Source organism: Mastomys coucha, unplaced genomic scaffold (genome assembly GCF_008632895.1).
Source record: "Mastomys coucha isolate ucsf_1 unplaced genomic scaffold, UCSF_Mcou_1 pScaffold4, whole genome shotgun sequence".
NCBI lineage: Eukaryota > Metazoa > Chordata > Mammalia > Rodentia > Muridae > Mastomys > Mastomys coucha.
This window is the reverse complement of record NW_022196910.1, coordinates 23,179,346-23,198,667: the sequence shown is the minus strand read 5'-3', so window position 1 is coordinate 23,198,667 and position 19,322 is coordinate 23,179,346. Positions and strand designations below refer to the sequence as shown.

Below are 19,322 nucleotides of genomic sequence, written 5' to 3'. Positions count from 1 at the left end.
AAGACACACAAGCAGGAAGGGTGCACCTAGCCCAGCAAGGGCCTCAGAAGCCAAAAGTGTTCTCTCCGCTGTAGGCCACATTCAAGAATCCATCTTTGTCTTTTTCCTTCTCGTAAAACTGTCCCCTAGTTAGGCTGGACTGTGAGACTGTCTTGTCCACAAACAGGAAGATGGCCTTCTCAGAAGGAAGCTGGATCCTTTTCTTGATTATCCACATAAAATGAGCCACGGTGATGTCAGATGGGACCAAGTACTTCCTCTTGTCAATGTCAGCAATCTGAGAGTCGGAGACTTTGTCTGGAACCCGGTCGGGGTACTTCGCTCTGATCTTCGCGGATTCCAGGCATCTGTGTTCCAGTGAGTAGTCCTCCTTAAACATTAAACATCCACTTCATGGCGACGGGAAGCGATGGAGCCCGCTCTTTGGGCCATGGACTTCGGCAAAGCGACCACCACAATAATGGAGGCGGCAGCGGCAGCAGCGACCACTACTTGGCCGGGTCTAAGTTTTAATTTGTAGGAAAGAGGAAGTCCGGAGAAGTCAGGGTAATTATTGTCTCAGGTGGCTCCTTCAAGGTCACCTCTTGTTGGCGGTACTCTTTGGCTATAGGCCAGCACCTTTCAAGAGGTTTAAGAATTGCTTCTCTCTTTCCTTCAGGTCTAGAGGTTCATGAAGGAATGAGTTACATTAAGCAGTGGAACCAAGCTTGGGGTATATAAATACTACGGTTTGCAATTCTATAAGCCACCCATATACCTGAGTGACTCAGTGAAGAATACCTTATGGAATTATATCAGAATTATATCCCAACTTTGATATATTATCTCTTTTCTGATAACTCCCGACAAACACAACTTCAAGCTAGAAATCATTAGATTTAGACATTAGATGAAAACATTCCTTTCCCCATTTTTCCTTCCTTCCTTCCTTCCTTCCTTCCTTCCTTCCTTCCTTCCTTCCTTCCTTCCTTATCTTGTTTTCTCTTCTTTGGAGATGGGGTTTCCCTGTGTAGCCCTGGGACTCACTCTGTAGACCAGGCTGGCCTCAAAGGCAGAGATCCATCCACCTGTCTTTACCTCCTGAGTGCTGGAATTAAAGGCTTGCACGACCATAACTGCTCCTAAATACTTAAGAAAGGACAGAAGTGCGAATATAATGTAGATTTGTCATACAACCTTTGAAGGGAAAGTAAAATAGAACTCACAGACTGTATAAAACTTAAAAGCATGGAAAAATTATATTTCAATCAGACCCAGTTTTTTAATATGCTGTTCCAGTGTAGATGAGAAAGTTACTTACCACCATGCAAATTAGGGTCCTTCATTTTTCTCTGGTGACCAATAGTGGGTTAGTGCTTCAGAAGGACACTTGGTGCCGAAGCTCAGGGAACAGCATTGTTAAAGGCAAAAGACCACATGGAGTACAATTACATCAATGTTATATGAAGGTAGGAGTAACATTGTAATATCTGTTTGGGCAGAATGTAATTATTGCAGACACAACAGGACAATTAATTGTGATTAATACCCTATCCAGTTATTTTAGTTTATGTTTAGTTTCTACAAACATTAATTATTATTATTATTTTCTGAAACAGGGTTTCTCTGTGTAGCCCTGGCTGTCCTGGAACTCACTCTGTAGACCAGGCTGGCCTCAAACTCAGAAATCCACCTGCTTCTGCCACTCAAGTGCTGAGATTAAAGGTGTGTGCCACCACTGCCCGGCAATTATTTTGGTTAATACTTCTGGACCATGGTCAGAATCACATTCCAAATGTGTTGCCAAGATGAACGTGGCTGTTGGGGGCAGGATAGAGGGCTGAAAAGTATCTAAGCAGACACAGAATAGAGTCGGGGTAAGGTGGTGTCACCTTGGTCACTGCGGTACGTTCCTTGAATTGCTTCTGATTTGAATTGTTGTTACTGTTATCGCTTAAATAACTTAATTGTTGGGTTGTCATTTTATTATATTTAATATTGTAAATCATAATTATACAATTATTATTGTGGAGATGGAGTCTTACTATATAGTCCTGGCTAGTCTTGAACTTAACGATGCAGACCCTAGACTAACCTTGAGCTCACAGGAGTTCTCCTGCTTTAGCTCCTAAGTTCTGAGATCACAGTCCTGCATCACCCACCTGCCACTTCTCTCTCTCTCTCTCTCGTCAAATATTTGCAGCAGGACATTCAGGGCTTGTGACTATTTCCCAAAGTCATCGCATACTGGGTAACTTTTCCATCATTCCCAGGTCAGTTACCTGGTTCTGGGATTTTGTCTGTATTGCCATTTTATTACTCTGAATTTAAGACTACTTTTTAAGTTTTTTTTTTTTTTTGTTTGTTTGTTTTTGAGACAGTGTTTCTCTCTGTAGAGCCCCTGACTATCCTAGAATGCTCTGTGTAGACCATTGAACCCTTGAACCCTTGAGATCCACCTGCCTGTACTTCCTGAGTGTTGAGACTAAAAGCATGAGCCACAATTGCTGGCCAAACTACTTTTATATGTGCCAATGTAAGCTCTTTGCTAGTGTTTTGAGTTTATGTATTTATTATTAATAATGTGGTTTTATAAAAATCAAGGATATGCTTTATAGTGTGGTATGGTGAGGTGGGAAGAGTTGCCTTGGTGGGCTCATGATGAGGCATCTCCCCCTCACCCCCCAGGTACCAGCCATAAGGCAGGTATAGAATAGAATAGAGTTTATTTGGGGGCATGGGAAGGGGGGTTGAAAAGGGGGTAGAGGCAGAGAAAGAGAGGGGACAGAGACAGACAGACACAGAGAGAGACGGAGAGAGAGAGACAAAGAATTCAGAGACAGAGAAGAGGAGACAGAGAGGTGGAAAGACGAGAGGAGGAGAGAAGGGGAGGAGAGGAGAAGAGGCTGGCCAGGAATACGGGGGTGGGGTGGGGTGGGGGGAAGAGGAATGGGAGAGAGTGAGAAAGATGTCAGAGAGCAAAGGGAGACCAAACAGCCCCTTTTGCCTGGTAATTATTGGGCAGAGTCTAGAAGGAATGCCAACAATTATTTGTTGGACTGTCTTTTTGGATATTCCCATGCTAGGTGACTTCTTAGGTGATCTCTAAATGTTAGATTTCCTTGGCCTTGTTTGGAGCCTCTTCCATTTTAGCCACATCTCCATAAGAGAGGGACATTCCTCTGCTCGATGCTAGCATAACCAGGGGAGGGTCAAACTCTATTACTCCAAAGAGAAACTTTCCAGGATGAGCCCCTTGGCACCGAATTCATTTCCAAATCAAACACCCCAGTAGGTCTGAAGTTTGAGGAACAGGAACACAGGGACTACCACCCATGAGACGTTTAAAGACTTGAATCAGGAGTCTCAGAAGTCGCAAGGTCAACGTGTTGACCAACTCACGATTCCCATAGCTTTGTTAATGTTTTTGTGGTGCTGGAGATCAAACCCAGGGCCTCAGGCATGCTCTAGCACCAAGCTACATCCCCAGCCTTCGTTCCCATGGCTTTAATACTCCTATCTAGCCCAACCTTTACTCTCTAAACAAACCTCTCTACCAGCCTGCTTCACTAAATCGCCCCTTGTGTGTCTCAGGTGAATCCCCAAATCAACAAATCCTGAATGGAATTCATTCCCACCCTTTCCAGACAACTTCCAACCTGCTCTATCAGTCTTTCCTCTCCTGTGTGCTGACTAACCTTCAAGCTAGTCAAGAAAGCCACACCCAGAATGCTTTCCTTTCAGCATCTACATCCATCTGATCCAGTGGTTTAGAAAGCTTCTCTTGGTCTTCATTTCAAATACATCAGTCCTAGGCCCCTCATTTGAATTCTCTGGCATTTTGTCTTCTCTGAGAAAACTTAATTGATCCATTATGAAAAACAAATTCATCCATTCGGTTTGGAACTGAATTTGGTGCCAATAGGCTCATACATTTTAGAGAATTGTAATATTCTCTGAGTAATAGTATAAAATTGTTTTTGATGTTATTTTAAATAATTCCTGCTACTAAAATCGGGAGGGTAGCGACTTTGTTGTCTGAGCACCTTTGGTAATTCTGACTCCAAGGGACCACAACACATGCAGCATGGCCACAGCGGCCAGCCCCGCCTTTCTTTTCATCAGGGCTACTCTCCCGGTAGAGACTACAACTCCCAGAGTCCCTCGCGGGCCTGCAGCGCGCGCCGGACGGCACCTTTAGGACCCAAATTGAAGCAAGATGGCGAGCGCGCGGTGAGTAGCTGTGGAGGTACCGCTGCCCTCTCCTTTTCTGGGACAGGCCTGGAAGGCTTGTCCGTAGGCATTGAGGGCTTTTCTGTATGTCGTTGGCCACAGGGCAAGGCTGCTGGTGTCCCCAGACTCCATCCAGCAGTAGGGCCGGCGTGTGATTGCGCCCTCCCTGTAGCACACCTCCGCGTGCAGGCGGGCGTCAGTCTGCACCAAATTGACCTTGCGACTTCTGAGACTCCTGATTCAAGTCTTTAAACGTCTCATGGGTGGTAGTTCCTGTGTTCCCGTTCCTCAAACTTCAGACCTACGGGGGTGTTTGATTTGGAATTCGGTGCCAAGGGCTCATCCTGGAAAGTTTCTCTTTGGAGTAATAGAGTTTGACCCTCCCCTGGGTATGCTAGCATCGAGCAGAGGAATGCCCTTCACAAAGGTTTTGATTTTGGACTTGTAATCAGAAGACGTGGGTTTTTTTCCCATGCACGTCATTAGTTAAATAGTGAACTACTAAAATAATAAAGCATTTGACTTTTCTCAGCCTTCGTTCCTAATCAACTGTCTGAAAAAGCACAGAATATAAGCCAGGCATAAATAGCCCGCTGAATGAACTCGGGGTTTGTAGTTCGCATTGCTCTTATGATGTCAGGCATCAGCGTGCAAATAAAGAGAGCACCTGGCCTGACCCCTATCATGCCTACTGAGGGTCATTGAGACCAATAGAGAATAGGGGCACAGTAGTTATATATCGTTTATTTACAACATCTCATGAAAATTGTGGTTGCTTCTCAAAAGTTTACCACTGAAGAATTTAAAGGTCGTTTAGTTAATGACTTGCCTCAGATCTACCAGTTTATAGGTGAGCAACTCCAAAATCTTTGGAAGCAAGTCCTATTAAAATTTCATGATTTGAAATAAATACGAAATAAATGTTTTGTGACAGAAAATGGTGACATCGATGGGTTCCTCTTAAGTTTTTGATGGCTAGGTCATGTTGAATATTTCATTTCATCAGAAACAGTATTACTGCAAGTGATAGGGTCCTATGGGTGGGACTTGGGAGTTAGAATGTAGACACACCAGCGTTTGAGGAAGAGTTTGCAGTGTGTATTATGTGTGAATGACTTTCTAAGTAATTCCGTATTTGCTGAGCACTCAGTGAAGCACACTGTGAAGTCCTGAGAAAGTTGCACTTACGAGAAATGATAGTGGACACAGTTGCTCGATTTCTCATATTTTGATGTCAGTGACTTTGTCCTGTTGTTAAATTGGAATGGCCAAGTTTAAAAGTCTTGTTTTCAAATGATGAGCACTAGCTAATGGCTCCTATCTTGATGTAGTATTTAACTTTACCTTTGTAGCTGATTTTCTTTCTCTCTTAAGCAGGAACTAAAATCTGTGTGCCTAGCGACAGGTTTTAGAGGCAGTTTCTCTTCACAATACCTTTTTCCAAATAACTTGCTAAGGATCATGGCGGTGGCAGTAAAATGGGCCATATCAAACAGAACTATCTGGAAGCATTTATTTCCAATCCAAAGTAAGTGAGACTTTTTTTAATGCTTAAAAATGTTTTATGGTAGGCCGGGTAGTGGTGGCGGTTTTATGTTTTTTTTTCAAATATAGACTATTTAGAGCATTTGGTTATTCTATATGCCTTCTACTTGCAACCATAAAAGGGGGACAAAATTTAAATGTTAGTCAGAAAGGAATTAATAAATTATGCAACATCATAACTGTGAATATCACAAAGCTGTTATCAATGTGGTAAGATCACCAAATAGAGAAAGAAGAAAACCTGATTTGTCAGAGGATGATCCTGTTGTGGCCTTAAAAGATGACCCATGGGCTGGAGAGATGACTCAGCAGTTAAGAGCACTGACTGCTCTTCCGAAGGTCCTGAGTTCAAATCCCAGCAACCACATGGTGGCTCACAACCCGTAATGAGATCTGATGCCCTCTTCTGGAGTGTATGAAGACAACTACAGTGTACTTGTATATAATAAGTAAATAAATCTTAAAAAAAAAAGATGACCCGTGTGTGTGTGTATGTGTGTATATGTATGCGTGAATGGATATATACAGATATGCATAAATGCTAGTCTAGTCATTGGCTATCACTAAAATACAAGAAGGATTTAGGTGAACTGATAAAGAGTAGCTTCCCCTACATGAAGATCATTTATACTTACTTCATTTTGCACCTGTTAACTTTTTTTTTTTTTTTTTTGGCCAGGCAGTGGTGGCACATGCTTTTAATCCCAGCACTTGGGAGGCAGAGGCAGGTGGATTTCTGAGTTCAAGACCAGCCTAGTCTCCAGAGTGAGTTCCAGGACAGCCAGAGCTATATAGAGAAACCCTGTCTCGAAAAACAAAACAAAACAAAACAAAACTTTTTTTTCAATAATTCTCAAAATTTAGAAATAAAAAGGAAACCATTAAATAAAAAGGGTAAACATTGTTAATATTTCAGGTTCTTTCCTTGTGGATATGGCCACTAAACAAATAAATGGGCTTCCCTTCTAAAGATCATTTTCCCTGAAAGTCTAGTAATGCATGCTTCATAGTCAGCCTATTGGCTCATAAAGAAATAGAATGTAAAATCCTGCTTGTCCCAGCTAGGTGCTTTCACACCCTGCCTCCCCAAAGCAATAAATAGGTACCTTTAAACTCCTTTTTTTTTTTTTTTTTTTTTTTTTTTTTTTTTTTCGAGACAGGGTTTCTCTGTATAGCCCTGGCTGTCCTGGAACTCACTCTGTAGACCAGGCTGGCCTCGGAACTCAGAAATCTGCCTGCATCTGCCTCCCAAGTGCTGGGATCAAAGGTGTGCGCCACCACCCCCCAGCACTAAACTTTTTAAAACAGTGTTGGAATCTACCAAATGCCACTTTTATAGAAAGTCTTCTGTCACATGACCTTAGTCATGCCTTCTCGGTCATCCTTTTTTGTCAGTAAGTAAGTCATGAGACCAAATGGTTTCATAAGCTTTTTTTTTTTTTCTAAAACCATAAAAATTCATACCTGATATTGATTGCCTAAGAGTTTTGAATGTTCCTTCACATGGGAGGGCTTTTTCTTGATGTTCTTTGTACTTTCTCCCTAAATTGCAGATTTTGCTTTGCCACCAATGTTAACATCCCTTTTTCACATAAAACTTCATGTGGGCAGGTGGGTCTCTCTGAGATTAAGGCTGTCCTGGTCTGCAGAGCTAGTTCCACAATGACCAAAGCTACACAGAGAAACCCTGTCTTACAAAACCAAACCAACCAATACAGAACAAACCTGAACCAACCAAACAACAAACCCAAAACACACCCCCCCCATTGACATTTTGTGCATTTATTTTCCTTGTAACTAACTCATTCACCCCGTTGCTCCTCCTCCCCTTTGCTGGCTTTTTCCCTCCACTTAACAGCCCCCCTTTGCTTTTGTGTCATGTATTTGTACATGTATTTATGTGTAGATTTGCATATGAGAGAAGACTTAGCCGGGCAGTGGTGGCGCACACCTTTAATCCCAGCACTTGGGAGGCAGAGGTAGGCGGATTTCTGAGTTTGAGGTCAGCCTGGTCTACAGAGTGAGTTCCAGAATAACCAAGGCTACACAGAGAAACTTTGTCTCGAAAAAAAAAAACAAAAAACAAAAAACAAAACAAAAAAAATTAGAGAGAAGACATAGACTGTCCCTCCCTTCATCTGCCTCCTGTCTTCCCCATCTCCCTTCACCTTAAACTTCATCCCCTCCTCCCGTCTCTGTAAACCAACAGAAAACAGAAGACTACTGGTTGATGTGTAGATTTACCTTCGTGCTCAGGCAAACTAAATTATTTTACTTTGGGTTTTTGCAGATGGAGCATTATCTAGTACTTGTCACAAATCTACATATTCTTTTCTTCCCAATGACTACAATTGGTATGTATGAAAATTCACATAGCTGTCTTAGCTGGATCTGAAATAATTTTATGCTTGCTATTCTGTTTACTCTATCTTTAATTTTGTTTTTAAAATTGTCTTATTTATGTGGTATCTGGATTGTGCACATTTTAGATAAAAAGGATTACTTTTGTGTTGCAGTGGATGCTCACATCTGTTATAATAGATGTGCTTTTTTTCTTTCTGAAGCAGGCTTTAACTTTTTGCAAAAGTTAATTTGCTTTTATAGCTTTATATTAGGGCTTATATCTGCTTAATCTGTCTTTTGTTTGACACTGAATAATTCCAGATTACACTGTTGAATTCACACCATTTGTTTGGTAATTATTCAACAATAGAGTCACTATTCTAAGAACTAAGAAGAGCAAGCAATGTGTTCATTTTTATTTTTATTTTGCAGCAGAGTTGATGTACAGAAAATACAATATATTTTCTTAAATCATGTAGGTTTTATTGCAAATTTTAGTAAACAAAAAAGTAAACAGACCAAAAAAACCCTCGAAAAGCCAAAACAAAAAAACAAAACAAAACAAAAAAACCAGCCCAGCTAGACTCAAATCTCTACATAGCTGGGTCTAGCCTTGGATTCCCATTTATCCTAGTGTTTACATATGTGCTACCATGCCCAGCACTCTTTATATTTTCTTTTAAATGTATTATGTGTGGGGGTAATTTTGCATGCATGTATGTATGTGTACTGTGTGTGTTCCTGAGGTCTGGGGAGTCAGAAGAGGGTGTCAGATCTCCTGAAACTAGAGTTATTGACTTCCTTGTTAGTCACCATGTGGGTGCTGGGAACTGAACTAGGGTCCTTTGCAAGAGCAACAAGCTCTCTCTCTAGCCCATACTTTTTGTTTGTTTGTTTTGGTTTTGACACTAGTTTAGTTTTGTTTTGTTTTGTTTTGTTTTTTAAAGATTTTTATTTATTTTATGTGAGTACACTGTTGCTGTTTTCAGATACACCAGAAGAGGGCATCATATCTCATTAAGGATGGTTGTGAGCCACCATGTCCTTGCTGGGAATTGAACTCAGGACCTCTGGAAGAGCAGTCAGTGCTCTTAACCGCTGAGCCATTTCTCCAGCCACGACACTAGTTTTAATTGTACATTTCATGAGTACTAAGTTAAGTAGCTAGTGATGAAATTAGACTAAATTATCTACTTTTTCAACCTGAACACATTGAGTGAAGTCAGTGGTTTTTTGTTTTTTTGTTTTGTTTTGTTTTCGAGACAGGGTTTCTTTGTGTAGCCCTGGCTGTCCTGGAACTCACTCTGTAGACCAGGCTGGCCTTGAACTCAGAAATCCTCTTGCCTCTGCCTCCCAAGTACTGGGATTAAAGGTGTGAGCCACCACTGCCCAGCTGATGTCCATGTTTTTATATTATGCAAAACTTCCTAAAGCCAGCTTCGGTCATTATCCCAGCACGTGGAAAACTAAAAGAGAGGATCATGGGTCCAAAGCCAGCCTGGACTATCCAGCTGAGCTACTAGTGAGACCTTGTCTCAAAAAAGAGAGATGGATCAGAGATCTAAAATGTGTGCTGCTTTTGCTCTTACCCAGCACCCACATGATGATTCATTCACAACTCCAGTTGTAAGGACTGTCTTCTCATCTCAGAGGACACTAGGAACACCTGTGAGGTACATACGTGTAGGCAAAATATTCATACACATAAAATACAGTCAATAAATCTTTTAAAAAATGTTGAACTACTCATTTGGGCTAGACATGGTGGTGGACTTACTTAATTCCCAGCACTGAGGAGGCAGAGCAGGTGAGGCCCTGTGATGTCCAGGTTAGCCAGAGGTACAAAGAGAAGCCTTCTTTGGGACAGAAACAAACAAACTAACAAATAAATAAATAGAATTTGATAGTGGAAATGTTATTACAGTTATGTTTAGAATTCAGTGGTAAAATCAGTGAGACCAATTAAAGCAGATGAAATACAATTTATGGTCTCATTACTGTTTATTTTTTATGGTGGTTAAGCTGACATATTCTGCTATGGTTATAGGTACTAGGTTTTCCTATCAAGCAATACATGTCCCCTTTTGCAATTGTAGTTAATTAATTTTACTATTTAAATTTAAATAATTGTATACTTGTAACGTACAAGTATATTCAGTATAGTTTCTCAACCTGAAATTAGGAACCTTCCAGAAATACATTTTTTTCTATTACATTTCTTTGTGTGTGAGCATGTGCGGGCCATGGCATGTTAGAGGTTAGAGGACAACTCTTTTCACTGTGTGGCTCCTGGGGCTCAAACTCTGGTTGTTAGCCTTGGCAGCAAGCACCCTTACCCACTGAGTCCTCTCACCAGCCCCTAGCAGTTTGTAAACGTTTATTTCTGGCTGCAGAGATGGCTCAGCGGTTAAGAGCACTGACTGCTCTTCCGAAGATCCTGAGTTCAAATCCCAGCAACCACATGGTGGCTCACAAACATCCGTAATGAGATCTGATGAGATTCTGATGCACTCTTGCCGGGTGGCGGCGGTGGTGCACGCCTTTAATCCCAGCACTTGGGAGGCAGAGGCAAGTGGATTTCTGAGTTCGAGGCCAGCCTGATCTACAGAATGAGTTCCAGGACAGCCTGGACTATACAGAGAAACCCTGTCTCGAAAAACCAAAAAAAAAAAAAAGCTTTCAGTATAGCATGCAGGGTGGTTCCTAATTAATTTCCTCATTAAGAGTAATTATTCTAGCTGGGCATACCTGTATTCTTAATGGGAGACAAGAGTTAGGAGGATTAAGAGTTTAAGGTCATCCTTGGCTACATAGTAAGTTTGAAACCAGCCTGGGACACATGAAATCCTGTCTTAAAACAAAAGTTATTCTGCTAGTTACGATGGTGTATGTCTGTTAGCCAGTCATTTTGGAGGTAGAGGCAGGAGGATTGCCATACTTTGGAGGCCATTGTGGGCTACTTAGTGAGTTCTAGGACTAGCTGGGCTACAGAATGAGACCTTATTGTAAAACAAAACCAAACAAAACCAGACCTAAAAGCAATCATGTACCGGGTGGTGGTGGCGGTGCATGCCTTCAATCCCAGCACTTGGGAGGCAGAGGCAGGCGGATTTCTGAGTTCGAGGCCAGCCTGGTCTACAGAGTGAGTTCCAGGATAACCAAGGCTACACAGAGAAACCTTGTCTCGAAAAAAACCAAAAACCAAACAAACAAACAAAAAAAAACCAACAAAAAAAAAAGTAATCATGCTGCCTTGAGTTTAATTGTATTTCAAAAACATTCCCTTTCAGCAAGGTAGACCTGGCTTTGACATCCGACGGCAGGACAATAGTGTGCTACCACCCTTCTGTGGACATCCCCTACGAACACACCAAAGTACGTTCAGGAGGCTTGCTGGATAGCCTTCATTTGTTTTGGGTCTTTTAGCTTTTAGTTCTAGTGAACTGTTTTGATTTTTACTCTTAGTTTTTATCTTCTTTTCTAAAAAGTTTCTTAGTATACAAGGGAACTATTTAAGGGGAAATTAGGACATCATTTTTCTGACCTAAGAAATTTGATGGAAACTAGACTTTGTGGCAGAGATCTGTAATCCCTACCACTTGGCTTGAAGCAGAAAGATTTCAAATACATCTTAGCAAGATATTGTTTAAAATGTAAATTTTTTAAAGATTTGTGAATCTAGTATTTTTGAAGCTTTGGGTTAAATCCCCAGAATCACACTCATGCACAAAATAAACCTGTAAAATATATTATATATCTGATACTACCATATATCATGAAATACTCATATTTTAGAGTACTATTTTATAGCTTTTGTGCTGTTGATTCTGATAATCTTTTCAACTTTTAAGAGTCCCTTCATTAGTGTGTGTGTGTGTGTGTGTGTGTGTGTGTGTGTGTGTGTGTGTACATGCTTTGGTGCATGCACATGCCCTGTGTGGAAGTTAGAGGATAACTTTCAGGAGTTGGTTATCTCCAGCCACCAGATGGGTCCTAGAAATTGAATCAGTTTCTCAGGCCTGGGCCAAATGTGCTTTCCTGCTGAACCATTGTAAAGACCCAAATAATGGCTCCCATAGGCTCCTATATTTGAACACTCTACCTTTAGGGAGTGGCGCTACTTGAGAGGGATCAGGGGGTGTGGCCTCTTTGTTGGAGGAAGTCACTGGGGGTGGGTTTTGAGGTTTCTAAAGTCCAAGCCAGTCTCTGTCTTTCTCTTCTTGTTGCCTTTGAGTCTGGATATAGAACTTTCAGCTCTTTCTCCAGCTATTGCCTGCAAGCTGCCAGGATTCCTGCCAAAACCTCTGAAACTATAAGCCAGCTCCAATTAAATGCTTTCTTTGATAAGAGCTGTTGTGTCATGGGGTCTCTTCACAGCAGTAGAACAGTGACTAAGACACATCGAATGAGTATGGAGGCTAGAGGATAACTTGTAGACACAGTTTTCTCTTTCTATCTTCATGTGGGTACCAGGGATCAAACTCAGGCCATTGGGCTTTTTCAGCAAGCACTTTTATCTGCCCTCGTCTTGCTAGCCCCAAATACCTTCTTTTATTTTTATTTTTTTTAAGATTTATTTATTTTATGTATATGAGTACACTTGCTGTCTTCAGATACACCAGAAGAGGGCATTAGATCCCATTACAGATGGTTGCAAGTCACTGTGTGGTTATTGGGAATTGAACTCAGGACCTTGGAAGAGCAGTCAGTGCTCTTAACCTCTGAGCCATCTCTTCAGTCTCAAATACTTTCTTTATAATTTTTTTTTTTTTTAATTAAAGTGGGGAAGTCTAGCCAGTCTATGGTGGCATACATCTTTAATCCTATTATTCTGGAAGCTGAGGCAGGTGGATCTCTGTGAGCTAGTCTACAGAGCATGTTAGAGAACAGCCAGGGCTATACAGAGAAACCCTGTCTTGAAAAACAACAAACTATTGGTAAGTCTTTTGAGGTAAGATCCAGCCCAGGCTGGATCTCTTTAAGTTATCCAGACTATCCTAGAACTTACTCAGTAGTAGAGAATGTCCCCAAATTAATGACAGTCTTCTGCCTCAGCTTTCCCAGTGTTGTAATCACAGGTGAGTGCCAATATGCCTGCCTTAAAACATTTGACCGTTTGCAACAAATATTAAAACCTAAAAGAGAAAACTCTTATTTAAGGTTCTGTCAGCCAAGTAGCAACAGGGGTAGATACAGTATATTTGCAAGCACCACACACAGGAAATGAACGCTGCTGTACTCAGTACATTGGAACAAGGGGATGATTCTGAAGGCCAGCTGAAGAGGATTACAGTAGCTGTTTGTAACATCAGTCCCTCCTCACAGAATCAGTAACAAGGGTGGCTGTAGCTCTAGGCCAACCAGGCAGTTGTTGGGCAGCGTGTAACTTTGGTGTATGATTGCAGTGGACTTTTGCAGGGTTATAGTTTCAAATTAGTCTCTGTTAGTTCTTGCTGTTAGGTATATGTATGTGAGAGCTTCTCAGAGCCCCCAGCTTGATTTACATAGTTCTTGTTGTGGCTACATTTTGATTCAGACAGCTTTCACAGCTCTAATGCTATGTTTGCTAGATCCTTTCAAGGGGTAGCATTTACAAGGACTAATATTCAGCTTTATAGAAGAGTCGGTCTTTAAGATTTTTAATTGTCTAAGGAGTACTTCTTTAAATTACACTTCTAGCACTTGTATCCTGTGGGGGGCGGCTTAAGAGAAATGTCAATAACTACCATCTATTGGAATCTTTAAGAATTTGAGGAGGTGGGCAGTGGTGGTGCATGCTTTTAATCCCAGCACTTGGGAGGCAGAGGCAGGCGGATTTCTGAGTTCGAGGCCAGCCTGGTCTACAGAGTGAGTTCCAGAACAGCCAGGGCTACACAGAGAAACCCTGTCTCGAAAAACCAAAAAAAAAAAAAAAAAATTGAGGGACAACAAGTACACTACATCACCACCATCTACATCAACCCTTATGAGATAGCTGTTAATCCTGACTTTGAAGAAAGGGAAGTAGGGGTTTAGCCGCAGGACCCAAGACCAAGAAAATCATTTAGTGGGGATCTTGCTTACAGTTTCATAGGGTTAGTCCCTCATGGCAGGGAACATGGCAGCAAGTAGGCAGGCCTGATACTGGAGCAGTAGCTTAGAATTTATATCTAATCTACAAGCAGAAAGAGAGACTTGGTCTGGCATGGGCTTTTGAAACCTCAAAGCCCACCTCCAGTGACACACCTCCTAATCCTTCCCAAACAGTTCCAACTGGGAACCAAACATTCAAATATATGAGCCTATGTTGGCCATTCTTACTTAACCCCCACAGGGGTCTGTTATATATATTTTCATTGTTCTTTTCTTAATAATATGTAAGGTAAACTGCCACATTGCAAGTTAAAAAAAAGTTATATGGGCCCAGTGTATATAGAAATAGAAACAAAAATAACAAGTACCTTATCAATGAGGTAAAATAATTGAGTAAGAGCTTTTGTTATTGGAAAATAAACCAAAAATTTTTTGTGGGTAGATGCGTCTTTCTGACTTTGAATAATACAGCTACCTGAAGGTGCTCTGGTAACTTACCCATTGTACATTAGTGGGGTGAATTTCTGAGGGTGGTCGATGATCATCACAAAGCTGGTCAGTTCTCGGCTTATGTTTCTACACTTCATCATTTGTAATTTGCTTATTTTATAGCCCATCCCTCAACCAGATCTTTTGCGTAATGAGGAAACACATGAGCAGATACTGAGAACCAAGTTAGAAGGAAAGCGCAAGCCTCTGGAGCAGGGGCCCATGATAGAACAACTGAGCAAGGTGTTCTTCACCACAAAGCATCGCTGGTACCCGCACGGACAGTAAGCTCACTCCTTCCCTCAGCCCCTACCGCACATGCTCATTTCTGCCTTTGCGTTAACAACTTCTGCAATGGTGCTCTGTGTGGTAACATTGATGTGATGGTGGATTTTCTCAATCTGCAGTTAAAATAACACTTTATTAATGCAAGTTTTTCAGGAGTTCTTCTAGTCTGTGCTAGTCCTTTATTATACTTTTTACATTTTCTTTCCTGATAATTACTGATCTTATTCTGACCACTTTGTCCATTTCTTTATTTTAAAGATCTGTTTATTTCCTTATCTAACATGTATGAGTGATTTATGAGACATTGCATGTCTGTGTAAGTACACTACATGTGTGTTTGCCCCTGGAGGCCTGAGGAGTATACCAGATCCCCTGGAACTGGAGCCACCCTGTGGCCACTGGGAACAGGACCTGTGTCTTCTGCAAGAGCAGCAAATGCTCTTAATCTCTGTCTGAGCCATCTCCCCAGACACTCTTTATCCATTTCTAACAGAGTTTTGAATTATTACTCCCTCCCTCCAATTGTACAGGGTCTGACTGGTCAGTAAATATTGTCCTTAATTCCATTAAAAACTACTTGCTGTTCTGATTACAGTGAGCACATAGTGTTAGTCTCCTTCTTCCCTCTTTCTATCTTTCTTTCTTTCTTTCTTTCTTCCTTCTTCCTTTCCTTCTTTCTTTCCTTCTTCCCTTCCCTTCCCCTCCCTCCCTCTTTCTCTCTCTCTCTCTCCCTTCCTTCCTTCCTTCCTTTCTTTCTTCCTCTATTTCTTTCTTCCTTCTTCTTTTCTTTCTTTCTTTCCCTTCCCTTCTCTCCCTTTCCCTCCCTTCCCCTCCCTCCCTCCCTCTTTCTTTCTCTCTTTCTCTTTCTTTCTTTCTTTCTTTCTTTCTTTCTTTCTTTCTTTCTTTTTTTCTTTCTTTCTTTCTTTCTTTCTTTCTTTCTTTCTTTTTGTGTTTTGAGACAGGGTCTTACTATGTAGCCCTGGCTATCCTGGAACTCATTGTGTAGACCAGGCTGGTCTTGAACTCAGAGATTTGCCTGCTTCCGCTTCCAAGTGCTGAAGGTGTATGTCATCACTGCCCAGCACATTATCATCTTCTTCTTCTTCTTCTTCTTCTTCTTCTTCTTCTTCTTCTTCTTCTTCTTCTTCTTCTTCTTCTTCTTCTTCTTCTTCTTTTGTTTTTTTTTGTTTTAATTTTATGTATATGAGTACACTGTAGCTGTACTGATGGTTGTGAGCCATTATGTAGTTGCTGGGAATTTTGAATTCAGGACCACTGCTCGCTATGGTCGACCCCGCTTGCTCTATCCAGCCTAAAGATTTATTTCTTATTATATCTAGGTACACTGTAGCTGTCTTCAGATGCACCAGAAGAGGGCGTCAGATCTCATGTTTACTTTATTTGCTTTTTTTTCTTTTTTTGTAATGTTGGGAATTGAACCCAGGGCCTTGTGAATTAGAGGCAGCCTTTGAATTCTGAGCTGTAGTCCCAATCTCCCCCCAGTGTGTTGTTCGTGGAGCTATACTCCTTGCCCAGAATCTTCTCTCACTTCTTTCTTCTTCCAAATCAAACTGTGAAGTGCACTCTGTTGTTTGTCTGAGCAAGCTCTGTTCTTACTCTTTTGTGTAATCCAGTACCCACCACTGAGCTGACGTTGTGCAGGATGCCCACAAACCTCCGAGCATAGTCGCAAACTGCTATAGTGAGTGCACTGAGTTCCCGAGTATAGTTGCAAACTGCTGCATCAAGTGCTCGGTGATGGAAATGTATCCCTGTCTGCAACTGCTACAGTTGAGGAGTGGAGAAAGTAGAGTACAAACAGCTAAAGTGTTGAACCTTGAAAGATGGTTCAGATATATGTACAAGAAATGGTGACAACTCCCTGGGCAGAAGAATTAGCTTGTTGGATGAAATACGGAGAAAACCACAAGTCGCTCTGATTGCTTGGAATGCTGGTAGATCCCCCTATAAGCTCATATATTTGAACTCTTGGTCCCCAGTTGATGATACTCTGTTGGGAGGTCATAAAACCTTCAGAAGATAGGGTCTGTATGGTAGATGTGTGTGGTCCTCTGGGGGCTGAAACCTGGCCCTGGGAGAAGTGCCAGGCTCCAGCTCCCACTATCGAAGGCAGACCCTTCTGTGGATGGAGAAGGGGTCTATGAGGATTTTATGCTGGGGAATTAGAATGCAAACCTGCATGTCCAACATTTATGCCATAAAACATTTTTTAAAATTATTTTATGTATATGAGTACACTGTAGCTGTCTTTAGACACCCCAGAAGAGGGCGTCAGATCCCATTACAGATGGTTGTGAGCCATCTTGTGGTTGCTGGGAATTGAACTCAGGATCTCTGGAAGAACAGTCAGTGCTCTTAACCACTGAGCCATCTCTCCAATCGCCATGAAATGTTTTTAAGGATCCTCTTTTGAGGAGATGAAGTGATGTAAGGAAAGACAGGACAGGGAGACCTGTTAGGAAGCTATTACAATAGTCTAGTGACTTTAGTAGGCAGCCACCAAGAGTGAGAAGGGGAAGGTGAGGTGTACAGGTGCTTTATGAAGAAAGACAGGCTGCGCTTTAAGAACTTGATTAGTAGGAAGTGTGACAGGGAACCAGGGAGCTGGGGGCGGGGAGCGTTGGGGGCATTTGTGACAGGGATGTTTTAGTGCAGAGTAGCCATTAGTATGAATAGGGAAGTGAGGAAGATGAAACCGTTGTTCATCATGCTGACTCTGAAGAGTGTGGGTCGGATCTCCCCCATCCTTGAGTATGGCAGGCTTCCCATGGTTGCTACTTCATACTACCTTTCTTGGTGAGGTTGACCCTGCTGTTGTTGTTGTTGTTTTTTTTTTTTTTTTTTTGGTTTTTTGAGACAGGGTTTCTCTGTGTAGCCCTGGTTGTCCTCGAACTCAGAAATCTGCCTCTGCCTCCCAAGTGCTGGGATTAAAGGCGTGCACCACCACCGCCCGGCACCGTTGTTCTTATTAGAGGATATATATGTGCCTTCTTGAGCATGTGGAGGTCGGAGGACAGCTTGCAGGCACAGATGCTCTCCTGCCATTTTGCTCGCAGAGATGGAACCCTGTTAAGTTTGGCATTCAACACCTTAACCAATGAAGTCATCTTGCCAGCCCAACTTTAACTTTTTTTTCCTCTAAAGACAAGCTCTTAACTCTGGCTTGCCTGTAATGTCTATGTAGACCAGGTTGGCCTAAACCTCACAGAGATCCACGGGCTTCTGCCTCACAATTAAAGGTGTATGTCACTATGCCCAGCTAAACTCTTGACATTTTTATTTACAATCATTGTATAGATGACATACAATCCATTTTGCTATATAGTTTAACATTTCCTCAGTGTCACTGTCCTTAAAATATTTTAAATTAGGGGCTGGAGAGATGGCTCAGTACTTAAAGGCACTGGCTGCTCTTACAGAGGACCTGGGTGAGGTTCCCAGCATCCCCACAAGGCAGCTCACCGCCGTCTGTAGCTCCAGTGCTAGGGGATCTGATGCCCTCTTCTGCCTCCACAGGTACTGGGCCATCATGTAGTACACAGAGATATGTAGGGAAGTACTCACCACAGGCATAAAATAAATATGTCTTCATTTTTCCCCCTTAGAGACAGACTGGCCTAGAATTCAGATCCTCCTGCCTCTCTTCTGCCTCCCAAATGTTGGGATTAAAGGTGCACCATCATCCGTCACCTGGCAACATTTTTTTAAGTTAACTTTTTAAGTTAGACATTTTTGGTTCTCTGCAGTAAAACAGCCTTTCTTTCCCTCATCTAAAAAAGTCCTTCACTTAACAGTCTCTCTATAAGAATTGAGGGGGCGGGTCCTTACTGTGCCCTTGCTTTGTTTTGAGACAGGATATTATTACTTTGTAGTCCACACTAGCCTGGAACTCCTTTATAGTCCAGGCATCTCTTGAGCTGGTCACAGTCCTCCAGCTTCATTCTCTGAATACTTGGGTGATATATTTGTGTCTCTTTTCTAAGAAAAAATTACAGTTTTTGGCTAACACATATCGTAGTCATTATTATTCTGGGGGCTTGGTACACCCAGGTTGCCTTTAAGTATCTATTAGGGGTTTCTAGTCCACTTCAGATCATTTATTTCCCAAATAAAACATACAGGAACCTTTAGATTTGTAATAAGCCTTAGAGCACTAGAGCTGGGCAGATAGCAGCCCTATGCTAGCTTATCTACTTCCCTGTGGGGATCTGAGATACCACTTGCGGTGCTCCTCCTGGGCTGCTCCTACTCCCTCAGGCTAGCCCTCATGGCCTTGCACTCACCATCCACCTACCCCATGGCGGTCTCTTTTTCTCTTCTGCTTGCCTCTCTTCTTCCTTTTTTTTTTTTTC

At 41.9% G+C, this 19,322-nt stretch overlaps 1 protein-coding gene and 1 pseudogene across 2 annotated transcripts in view; one reads left to right on the top strand and one right to left on the bottom strand.

Annotated features, from left to right (window-relative positions):
• LOC116075660 lies at positions 1 to 395 on the bottom strand (annotated as a pseudogene).
• Mrpl42 (mitochondrial ribosomal protein L42) overlaps positions 273 to 19,322 on the top strand; it is a 23,414-nt gene continuing 4,364 nt past the window's right edge. The window contains exons 1-6 of one of the 2 annotated variants that reach the window (XM_031348863.1): positions 273 to 357; positions 4,105 to 4,212; positions 5,590 to 5,740; positions 8,048 to 8,111; positions 11,391 to 11,475; positions 14,785 to 14,945. In XM_031348863.1, the coding sequence (XP_031204723.1) occupies positions 5,674 to 5,740; positions 8,048 to 8,111; positions 11,391 to 11,475; positions 14,785 to 14,945 (377 nt within the window). In that variant the 5' untranslated portion in view covers positions 273 to 357; positions 4,105 to 4,212; positions 5,590 to 5,673. Of the gene's footprint in view, positions 358 to 4,104; positions 4,213 to 5,586; positions 5,741 to 8,047; positions 8,112 to 11,390; positions 11,476 to 14,784; positions 14,946 to 19,322 lie in introns of those variants that run through there. The other variant, XM_031348862.1, reaches the window with a different exon arrangement.